The sequence below is a fragment of the Micropterus salmoides genome, unplaced genomic scaffold (genome assembly GCF_014851395.1).
Source record: "Micropterus salmoides isolate LMB-PRFRI ecotype aquatic unplaced genomic scaffold, ASM1485139v1 Ms_hic_scaffold_4, whole genome shotgun sequence".
Lineage (NCBI taxonomy): Eukaryota > Metazoa > Chordata > Actinopteri > Centrarchiformes > Centrarchidae > Micropterus > Micropterus salmoides.
This window is the reverse complement of record NW_024043372.1, coordinates 12424064-12436213: the sequence shown is the minus strand read 5'-3', so window position 1 is coordinate 12436213 and position 12150 is coordinate 12424064. Positions and strand designations below refer to the sequence as shown.

Sequence of the window (12150 nt, the reverse complement as noted above, 5' to 3'; positions counted from 1 at the left end):
AAAGCTCTTAATTGCCCTTGGTGCTGCATTGATAATAGCCCATAGAGTTTATTGGATGGGAATAGGGCTGAATGATTTGGAAAAAATATCTATTTGCGATTATTTTGACTGATTTTGGAATTGCGATATGATTTGCAATATTGAATCATAATTTTCACATAATGATTCTCATTTTCATTGAAACACATATTTAAATGATTATGGTGTGATTTTGGCATGGATCTGTACTGAAAAAATATGTTTTCTTATGTCCGTAGAATATGATGTGTAGGCCTGGACATCTCTGCAGCACGACAATATTTCATTTAAAATGGTATTTTGACACACATTTTGCCTTTAACAAATATTGCTCCTCTGGAATTTGAAGATTGCAGTAGGCCATAATTCAATTTCAATTAATTGTACAGCCCAGATGAGAATTATATGTAATGTTGCCTGCAACCAAACACACTGCAACTGATTACATTTTTAAGCAACTTTTCTAAGAGCTGCTGTTTAATATTCAAACACACTCAGAAAAGATGGATGGAAGTTTAGTTTTAAGTCACAGAGATAGAAGCTGCATTTTTTTTGGCACACCATTGTTGTTATTTGTTAGACACAAAGTTTGGACATCATAGAAAATCTAATTCTGAATTTCCTTCACTGTCATGTTATTTTTTTCTGGAGTTACTGTATATCTTAATAGGGCTTGAATTGATAGTACACTTCATCAAGTGTCCTACAGGCAGTGCAGAGGGAGAAGCCAGCTGGCACCACTTCAGTTTCTTTAGATAACACCCCTGAGTTGACAACAGTGTAAACCTACATCCATTAGATACTCTGCCATAAGGTGGTTTCATCATATACTATTGCATAACAGCTTCTCTGGGTTTGCACAGGACTGCCTTTTAGAAATCTCAGATCAGATTTATTAAGACAACATTTTCATTAGTTATGCGCAGTATGTTTCGTGAATTAACAAGCTGCTTGCTACAGGAAGGTGTAACACCATCCAAGCTGAAAGAACAGAAACAGTAAAATTTGTGGTTGGGATAAAAGGATATAAAGAAAGGATGCAGAATTAGTAGAAAAGAAATGACATTCAAATTAGGAGAATTTAAACTTTAACTACTGCACCACCATTTAACTCTACACGTGTCAGTAATTATGTTGCATCTTACATCACTTTTTGCTGTCAGCCCATTATAAAGGCGTAAAGTGTATGTCTATGCAGTTAAAATGGAAAGTAATAGTTTTAAATAAGCAACCAATTAAACTAAATGCTGAGTATAAAAAATCTTAAGGACATTTACTCATTTAATCAAATCTCTTCTTTACTTATATATGATATATTTAATTTTAGTCATAAAGGGGAACTGTACATTAGGGCTCTTAATTTTCTTTTAGACATGAGATAACAAAAACCCACAGTATATTGTGAAAGTAAGTGAAAAGGCTCCAATTTAATAATATAAAATTAGTATAGAAGTAAACTGTAATTATATAGCACCTTTCAGAAACAAAATGAAAGGTACCTTACAGATAATTAAAACATATATTGAAATACATTTAAAATCAAGTTAATTAAAAAACAATAATGAAATAAAAGAGCAATTATAAAAAAACCTTACCATAACCACTTTCACCATCTTCATCTTAATATTACCTAATTTAGAGAGTATATTACTGTTCATAAATTCCTCTTGCTTTTAACCCTCACAAAATTATAAAATTATTTGTATTTGTTAATATTAGGACAAAAGAAGATACATTTTAGCAAAGCAATCCTAAAGCAAAGCTGATTTCCATTGCAGTGTTAATTTATGATTTTAATTGCAACTTGACTTCCCACACAGCCAAGCATTCTAAGATTAATTGCTAACCTAACAATTAAGACCTGAGGTTATTCCACATTACATAAGAGGAAATATGTTGTTTGTTTTTTTCGTCTTCTACACATATAGGTGTGTGCTATTTTTAGGCCTTGTTTGAAGAACGGCATGCTGAAAGTGTCCCAGATTCAGCTGAGTCATGCAGTTGCTGCTCCAATTTTAATCGGAGATTGTGCAAGTAGTTCCGGAGGTTGCGAGAATGGTTTTGTTGCTGTATTTGTATGTGTCGCTGAGTAAAGAGGTCATATTTTTCCACAATGTAATGAAAGGGAACAAACAGGTACCCTTCAGCGTCATCACCAGCAGAGAGAGAGCGAGAGAGAGAAGAGGAGAGGAGGGGAAAAGAGAAGAGATAGGAGTGTTGCACAAAGATAGAAAACTAAATTGTCACTCTTCATTCCACCTTTATCTTTTTATTGTGACAGAACCTTATGCTCTATCTCTGTTTTTGTGTATTTTCATCCGATCCACCTTTTCCTTGTATGCTGTCCCTCTCACATCAGGAGCCAAGAATGGCCAATTTCTCTTCAGGAAGCAGATCTCTGAACATCAGATTTTTGCGTTTAGCATCGGCAATTTTTTTGCCATTCTGCATGCGAAAGGATGATGTTATTTGTGGTGTGTGCCCATCACGAGTACCTCGATTGTGTGCTAAGAGAGCACTGAGTAAATGAGCTTAAAAAGAGAGAGGGAGTGGAGAGAGAGAGTTCAGCTAACAGCACACAGGAGGCATCAGCTACGTTTGTGTACAGGCACACTCTGACGTTCAAAGGAAAGAGTCCGCCTTCAGTTTCCCTGAATTAATTCAGCTTTGCGGCTCATTTTCTCCAGTGCTTGGGTGTGTTGACAAGGAGCTAGTGCTTTTCCCCTGCTCTGATAAAGAGGCACAGCTTTATCTAGGCACAGCCTCTACCTCTTCTGCTGTAAATAGGTCTTTCTGGGTGCTCGAACGGCGTCAAGTCTACACCTAGCAGTGCTCAAACAGTACCGAAACCCACTTGGATAGATTTGACAGCTTGGCCTGTTTAACAGGGGATAAGAAAGTGACCCACTTCCCCCCCACGGAGGAGCATTGGATACTCTGTCAGTCAGTAATTAGGTCCTACTACTGTGGGAGGTGTTGCTGTCCCCAATGAATGGAAGTAATTGGATGTGGTGGCTGGTATTTTTAACAGTCTTTGTCTGGATATTGAGGTGTAAGAGCTGACTTTGGCATGGGGCTCATGAGGAACGAGTTAAGAAGGAGGAAGAATTGTGGGCTCTCGTAGTGAATCATAATTAGTCCACTTCAATCCTTCTTACTTCCTATTACCATCTTATCTCGCCCATATGTTTCATCACCTCCTCTTTTGTTAGTCTTATTCTGTCTCTTATCTGTCTTTTGCTCATCTCTCCCTCGCCCATTTTCTTTACTCCCTCCTTCCATCATTTTTCAGGACTAATCTGACAGCATCTTCTCTTCCTGATAACAAATGATGAGTATTGGTCCTTGAGGATGACTGACCGTTCACGGACACCTGACTTGGCCTTTTACCTGATTGTTAACACCAGAGCAACTGGGTTACAGGCGGCCAATTACAGAGGAGGTTAAATCAATAGCCCCCACTTTGCCTCCCTCGGTGTGTACTGCTTCTCCTTGCCCTGACTGCCTTACTGACTGGCTGACTACTCTTCACGAATGTGTGAGGTGATTGCAAGCAGCTTGAAAGCCTGCATAATTACGTTCTGCCTGCAGCTGTACCCAGATAACGCCAGTGATGGATGCAGTGAGCAGCCCTGCATAGGTGGGTGCTGAAGTCTACCACTCCCTGTGTAGACTATGGCAATTTTTGTCAAACGGCACTCTGTGTGAGTCTTTTTTACCCAGAATTGATCAAAAAATTTATTTCTTTATTCAGGCTTTTTCCTGTTGTGCTCTAAAAAATGTGATGTGACATGAGCATCTGGAAGTACATAATGGAATTTGCCTCTTTTCTGTCATGCTGTATGACTGGATGAGATGGAGAAGAGACAGGACTTCTTCCTCTCTCGCATGAGTGCATTAGAGACTTCTGTTGTCTTGAATCAATACTGCCCCCTTGTCCTGTCATCAAAGTAAGATGTAAATGAATTAAAGCCATCTGCTTATGTGCAGGAGCCCGAGGAGGCTCTTTGTTTCAATATCCCATGTTAGCCTAAAGAATCGGCGTTGCTCCTGCAGAAGAGGATTGGCTCTGTCATCCCTTTACAGTCTGGTCATTCTTTACCGAAAATGACTGTGATTTGGGGCTCTCAGTGCTTGTTCCTTGCCTCTGATGGTGGTGTCCTTTCTACACTGGCAAGATCAGAGTGCCTCTGTGCAATTCTAATCAGTGCAGTGGAGGAAGAAAGAGGGGGGTGAGGTGGGGTAAGGGGAGAGAGAGAGCGAGAGAGAGACAAGAGCAAGAATGTGTGCATTAGTATGAGAAAGAAAGAGAGGCTAGATAGAAGGGTAAAGGGGTAGAGAGACAGACGATGAAGAGAGGGAAAGTGTCTTGGTGTTTGCATCTGTCTGTGTGTTTGAGAACGAGAGGCAGGGAGCGAGACAGAGCGAGGGAGAGTGCAAGCCATCAAGGGAGAGAGAGAGAGAGAATGGCAGAGGGAGGGGAATTGATATAGTGGGAGAGTGAGGGAGAGAGAGGTGGTTACGTGGAGCAGCACCCCACTTCATCAGGCAGCATACGGCAGCCCCGCAGTGCGATCACACAGTATGGCATTGGGGCTATGAGATCGAGAGCAAGAGAAAGAAAGCAAGAAGGGGAGGGAGTTAAAAAGAAGAGCTTGAGGGATTTACTTGGATGAGAAGGGGATGATCACTGAGTCTGTTGCCTGTCGTGGATGTGGGAAGGACGTGGCAGCAGTGGCTGAGGTTGAGGCAGATCTGTGGTCTCGTGTGTTTAAGTAGCCGGCGTCAGGACGTTATGCCCTGTGAGCAGTGAGGGGTAGCGTGTGTGAGCCAGGAGCAGCTGCTGTGACTGCATCTGCACTGCCTGCATGTCTCAGACAGGCAGGGGATGCAGCAAACCTCTGCCCTGAGCACAGAGGCTGCTAGCTGTACCCAGCGAGGAGAAGAACCAGGTGGGCTGGCGTGGGAGTGGGGGGGGGGTACCCGCCTCAGGAAGGAGCTAGCTTAACCTGCACTGTGGTCCTGCAGTGATCCTTGCTTCAGAGTCAAGAGGCTCACTTGCTGTCTTTTGGATCTGAACCTGGATTTACTGCTTTGAGAGATGAGAAGCACGTTCTCTGGCGGAGCCGCACAGCCAGCAGCTTGCTGAAGAGTGTGAATGCTGGGCAGCACAGGGAGCACTGGCACCACCAAGGACAGCGAACCTTTTTCCACTGGCAGACAGCTTACTTGGAGCTTCATCAAGGAATCTATACTTGGATTTGATTATGAATTGAGGAGTTTGGAATCAGCACACTGTGGAAATCCTAAGCCAACGTTTCTTTTTTTGATGTAGGATTTACAATATGTCTACCTGACCGTACTCCTTGTGGCTCTGGAGTAAGGACGGAAAATTATTTAAGCAAATGTGTATTCCTTGATCAAAAATAACACGAGTACCTCAACAGTACATTAGAATGCTGCTACCTTCATTGTATGAGCCGTGTCCTAGCTTTCAAAGAGGTTGACCAATGAAGCCATGGGACTCAGCCAGAGCTTTACAAGTATGTGGTGAAAACCCTGACAAATTTATTTTGGGGGAACTGAATATTTCTGTGTGACAGCCTAATGGAGTATTTTTTGATTTTAGAAAAAATGATGGGCATAGTTTTAGCAGAGTAAATAATGTGTGTTGTATGAAAATGTCTGATTTAGTGATACATATTTCCATTTTCCCCCAGCCTGAAAATGATTTAGTTACTTAACCTGTAGTGTTCAGTATTGTGTATTAGTTATGTTTTTTGGGGGTTTTTGACTAGCTAGGCACTTGTTTCTACACTCGCTCATCTGCTCACTAAAGGAATGTTTAGTGAACCCTGTTTGTTGGAAGATGCCGTAGTGGCTCAGTCCAACATAACTTACAATACCAAGCTTGAGATGGGCTTCCTTCCCTGCACTACCTCCACCCTCGCCTGACATCTCCAGTCAGTCACACTAACACCAGTGGGTGTATATTAGCCTAGTCAGTCCCCTGCAGGGCTTGAGCTGGGCCTGAGCACTTCCTACCCTCCTCCTGTGTTTGAGTTAGCTGGGCCCCCGCCTTTACCTTGGGAGCCCCTCACCCCCGGCCTGGACCCTGTCTCCCCCCCACCCCGCCTGGTGCTGCTGCACTCGGCTCTGCCTCTGCTGGCCGAGGATGATGTGGCAATGCCATGTGTCGTCCTCTGAGTGCCGCTGCTACCGGCTGAACGGCTTCTCCCTGCTGAAGCGCTTCCCTCTCTCGGCAGATGGGGCCTGTGGTAAAGCCCTGGACCAGCCGGTGGGAGAGTGGCTGGAGCACGTGGGGCTCCCGCAGTATGAGAGCAGGTTCCTGCTCAATGGCTTCGACGACCTACGATTCATGGTGAGTCACCTGCAGCACGTCATCTCAGGGGTCGGTTCCACTTTACATCACTCAGCCTAGCTGCATTTGTCTTTTTATGTCACCACTCTGCTCTCTCGCCCTCTGCTTGTCTCTCAGTAGCTCCACTCACCCCAACCCCTTCTTTATTTCTTTCACCCTTACCCCTGCACTCTTTCTCTTCCTTCCCTCGTTCCCCTTTCCCCTTCATAACTCTCTTCACCTTTGTACAATGCATGACCCTGCTAAGATTTATGGCATCCCACTGAACCCCTTTAAAGAATATGGGCTGTCACCAATGGCAAGACAAATTACAACCAAAACCCATTAACATTTTCCTAGCTTTCCCAAACATCATCTCATTTATTGTACAATTCTAAGGTGACCTCCTCCCCCCTATATTGAATCTTCTGATTTATAGTCACTGGACCTGACCCCTGTGTAGATGAACCTGGACAATCCTTAATCTAAACACACTATAGTCCAAATACACTTTGCATGGTTGCTCGCATAATCTCATTAAATCCTGTACCTATTATTATGCTCTTCTTGTGGTGCTTATAAGACAATCTTGCAGTAACTGCACAATGTATGATTACACTGCATCAGCATGCTCTGGTGCTGTATTTATATACTGTAGACTCCTTTTTTTTAGATTTTAATTATGCATCTTTGCATGTAGATATTTATTTTGGTTGCAAATGTATTATTTCACAGTACGTGAATCATCAAAAGTCACATGCTTTGTCTACTGTGATGGTTTAAAAAACATGATCAGACAGACTAGTATTTCTGGAAAGCATTGACACATTTTTCATGAATGTTTTGCTTTTTTTTAAATGCCTCCGTCATATTACATATTGATAAATAAATTTAACTGCAACTTAAAAGATGTCCACAATCTGACTAAAAGCATTATCGTGTTTCCCGTATAGAACACTGCAAGTAAACTTAATATTTCATTTGGCAATGATTGTAGAAAACACCATAATGTTTTCAATCCCCTGGCCATGTTACTCTAAAAAACATGGCGGTATACTGTAAATAACTAGCCCCAAAGGATAAACACGGACATTTCTCAGACCACAGAGCTGCATTAGCACTGTGGGCTATATGTCAGTTTGTCACTGCTGAGCTCAGTTAAGCAAGACCACTAAGCTCATAGGAAAAGTGGTTATATTCACAAAGTGTTACAGCTGAGGCGTGCTACTCTCTGGTCTTTTTTTCTTTCTGGTAAGGCGTGAGATCACAACATAATGGAGTCCTTATGAACATGTGATCACTCCTACTACAAGGTGCTGTGCAGATACAAGCCTTAGACTCAGATTTATATTTGTGCATGAGGTACAAATCCTACAACAGTCCCAAAGGAGTAGTATGTGTAGTCATCAGAAGATGTAGCCACAGTAGAAGGAATACAGTAGCGGTGTTCTATACGTATTTCAGCTAGACCGATAAATTGTCCGGAGTGATATATCAGCAGATATTAGCTTATTGCAGATATACTGGTATCTTGTATATGTCAGACAATAAATAAAAAGACAAGGCAGTACAGAAATAGCAAAAATATGTTTTTTTAGAAACTGTGTCTTCATTGCTAAATTTGTCCACCAGAGAACAGTGACCAGTTTATTTTTCAACTGTAAAATGTTTCATGGTCTTAAACTCACAAATATCAATATTAGTATCAGCCTAAAAAAAATCAGTTGGGCTTTAATATGGATACAATGTTTTATCACTATGTATATAATAATATTATTATATAATAATATTTATTATATAGTACATTATATAGTATATTCTCCAGAACTTACTAATAGAAATTAATAATAACTAGCTTAGTATTAAACATATCGCAAAATTTTTACCGTCTCACGGTGTATATTGTTGCACCAACCCTAGTGTACACATATTTAGACAGTATTTAAAAAGAACACAAAGCAACCTTGTCTTATTGAGTTGGAAGATTACACGATGATCAAGATTTCCGGGATATAATGTGATGAGGACTATGAGTCATTAGTCATTCTGATGTTAATTTTCATGCCACGACTAATGTGTCTGCTGGACTTGATGCATCAAGGAGATAAATCATTAGCTTCACAAGGCAAATTACCCATGGATATTTACAAGGATGTGGAGGTTGCAAACAAGGGAAAGGTCAGAGTAGTCAGGCAGACATTGTGAATGTTTAATATTGTGCCCTTTTAGATTCAGCCAGACTCGCTTTAGATGTGATCAGTCTAACTGAACTTAATCTTCAGAATACATTTGTTGGATTTATTGTCAGTCAAAGAGTTCGACATAATTTTTTTTTTATAGCAATATAGTTTGTTGCTCTGATTCCAAACTAATGTGGCAGTGAGGCAAATTGTCTAGTGCAAAACATCTTAGAAGTTCCCCATCATGCATTTACATTGCATCTTTCCAGCATTAATATTGCATCAGACTCTGCAGCCCCCTCTTTCTCAATCGTTATAATGTAGAACTGAACATACATATTGTAATACATAAATGAAGTCTTCTTTCCTTGCCAGATTATTGTTACGCCCTTGCTGACTGTAAAGTAACAAAATTAGAATTTTATTAACAATTCCTCTGTGGTGCAGAGCAATAGAGCTGTTGCATTAAGTGAGTGCATTTAGTGAGATGAAGGACTTCTACCATGGCTACATCTGCAAGTCGCATCAGATTAAATCAAACTACCATAACTCATAAGCTATGTAAGAACTGAACCATACATTCCTGTCACATGTTTCAAATGCAGCATGAAATAATAAGTTTGCCAAGTCTCCCGAGGCATCGTCAAACTTCAAACTGTGTTAATAAAAGTGGAGAATCTATTTTGGGCCTCCCTTACATCAGACCCTGCTTAATTTTGACCTTTATTCTAGCGATCAGTGAGTAATCTCCAAACTGCACCCTGATACAGGCCTGTGAATGCTGCTGCATTGTGCTCTGAAACCAATCCAGTAAGAGCCGATTGAGCAAAGACTACAGAACATTTTAACATTCTTGGCCGGGAAAAATCAATCTGCAGCAGTCCACAGGGAAAAACGCTTAGCTCCACATTTTTAAGGTTCTCCCTGTATCTTTATTCCTGCCTATAAACCAGAATAAGATGACAAAGCAGCTGGAGCTGCAAATATGAACAGCTACATGGAATAGACAAGAATCTGCTCGTCAGTCAAGATCTCAGGAGGTGGAAAACAATTACTGTTCATTGTTTCTGTGCCCTAAATTAAGTAACTGTTACAAACTGAAGTATTCTTGTTTCCTGTTGGGCTATTTAGTTTCCCTCAATGAAACAAGCAAAGAGATCCTGTAGATGCTGCTGCAGTTTTGAAGGCTTTGTTCCCTCTGAGTCGCACCACATCAGATTGATTACTCTTGGCATGCACAATTTATTTGACTTCATTGTCCTCCCACTCTGCTGTTACTGCTTGTGTCAGAGATGAGCATATTCTGCGTGTGTGTGCATTTGTCCTCGTAGTTACAGTGTAGAACAAGTCATGACACTATTATTGACCTATGCTGTTATAAAGCTATTTGTCTTATGTCAGTATAGTGTCTTTTATGCCTTTGTGTGTGTGGGTGTGTGTGTCTGCAAAATATTGCACTAATATACAGTATAATGGCTTACTGATTTATTTACATGTGTTGTACTATCGTATGTCTATATTGTGTATTGTCTATGCATGTGTATGTGCTTGCTTGTATGTGCTTATGTGTTTGCATGTGTGTATGAGTATGGCTGTGTGTGTGCCTGTGTGTGAATGTGTTTATTTGTGTGTGTCTCTTACGTTTCTGCACATGTAGGGAAGTAACGTGATGGAGGACCAGGATCTCAGAGACATTGGGATCACTGACCCAGGACACAGAAAGAAAATCCTCCATGCGGCACGCAGCTTGCCCAAGGTACTTAAATTCATAACTTAACCTCTGCACTGAAGAGTACACTGACTGACATTGTCTCAGAAAAAAGGTCAAAATATCTGTATGTTTATAAAAATAGTAGATAAGTGAAAAAAAATACAGTAACAGGATAAAAAACGTTTTGTAATTATGGATTGATACAAATGCCACGCTGGTTACCTGAACAGTGGTTCATCAGAGCTGAAGAACCAACCTTCCAATACATAACAGTAAATAGGAAAACATTGTTTGACCACAGATACTATAGACTGAGGGGAAAACAAGCGAAATTTACTGTTTTGAAGATAATAACATTATTTTGGAACTATGTATTGCAAAAAGATGTCAGATTGCTTTGGAGTCAATGACAAAATGTCCCTACTTCCCACTTGATTTATTACCTCAGTAAACACTTTATTTATGGAGTTTATGGTCTCAATTGGTAGATTCAAGTCTTCTTCAATACATCATGATGTTCATTCAGAAAATGATGGTCCTATTTATAGTTAGCTATAGCTATAGGGTGTGGATGCCTTGTGACAAGTTGCTACCGCGCGACCTGTTTATCAGGGTAGGGGTGACATGTATCCACCGTACCAAGTTTTGGGTGCTGTCTGTGTTTTCGAGTAAGAGCTTTAACTCTTTTCACAGTGTGTTTTCAGTTCATGAAAGTGTAACATTTTGGTTGCCTCTTGTTCAGCATTTGGTTTTACTAAAGACACCTGGATGTTAATTTTTTCTGTTAAGTACCCCCCTCCCCTATACAAGCGAACTGTATCGCTATGGTGCCTGAGACAGGACAAAGATGTCCTCTGTGAGATAGCAGAGAGTTGCCAGTCAAGAAATCAGGTTTCTTTACATTGATATATTAAGAAATTATGTTTACTTGATTATTCAGTAAAACCAAATGTTATTGTGTATCACATCTAGTGCATCAAGTATGACCACTGACAGATACCAGGAAAATGTAAGCCTCACTGTTTCTGTACCACAGCCCATTATAAACCACATAATACATTTACAAAGGCATTGGCTGGTGAGGATCAAAGCGCCTCTGGCTTTGCTTAAATAATTAGATAAGCAATCTGCTTACCAAAATATCTTTTTAAATTTTTTGAAATACAACAGAAACACAAAGTAGTACTGACAGCCATATTTTCAAATTGTGGTAAAATGGTGCAACGTTTTAATGGGCATTTAGCATGTGAAAGTACAAATTACACAATTGTGTGCACAGTAGCAAAGCACTATCCCAAAAAATTTAATGCAAATTTGGAAAGTATTCATTATTTGTCACTTGATCGGCATACGGTCATGTTATGTGTCACTATTAGCAGTAAAATAAATACATGTTTCCACCAGGGCAGTATTCAACAGAATTTTAGTGGCTGATCTGAGCTTCCATGCTGTTACCGTTTTATTGCCAATAATATTCATCAGCGGTTTGTCTCAGGAAGGTAAGGGCACATTTCTGTCCACGTTGCAAAGCTGGAGAATAACTACATTAAATTACAACCCAACAACATTTTTTTTTCTACCAGGGCAGTAAAAGTTTAGCTTTCATGCTGGAAGCTACCATTTTGTTGCCAATTAGTGATCAGCTGATTGTCTCAGATAAAGCCAAAACAGAGCCCTGGAGAGAGAGAGTCACTACATGAAATTAATCCAACTACATATTTTACAGAAGTGGACAGGAGAAACACGGCAGGTCTGTCTGATTATGGCCAGCTTCTAGCTAAAGCTATCAAACAACAGCTTTCATTTGCATCGCTAAAGTCCGACTAACTTCATTACCTGTCCAGACACACAGACAACTTCAGCTCCGCTTTGAAAACATC

At 40.5% G+C, this 12150-nt stretch overlaps 1 protein-coding gene across 4 annotated transcripts in view; it reads left to right on the top strand.

Annotated features, from left to right (window-relative positions):
• Positions 1–12150, top strand: part of anks1ab (ankyrin repeat and sterile alpha motif domain containing 1Ab) — a 44292-nt gene that overhangs the window by 14624 nt on the left and 17518 nt on the right. For all 4 annotated transcript variants that reach the window (XR_005441353.1, XM_038695561.1, XM_038695560.1 and 1 more), the window contains exons 3-4: positions 6285–6400; positions 10217–10315. Coding sequence is in view for 3 of the 4 variants with exons in the window: in XM_038695561.1 (XP_038551489.1) it covers positions 6285–6400; positions 10217–10315 (215 nt within the window). In the remaining variant the exon portion in view is untranslated. The remainder of the gene's footprint in view (positions 1–6284; positions 6401–10216; positions 10316–12150) is intronic.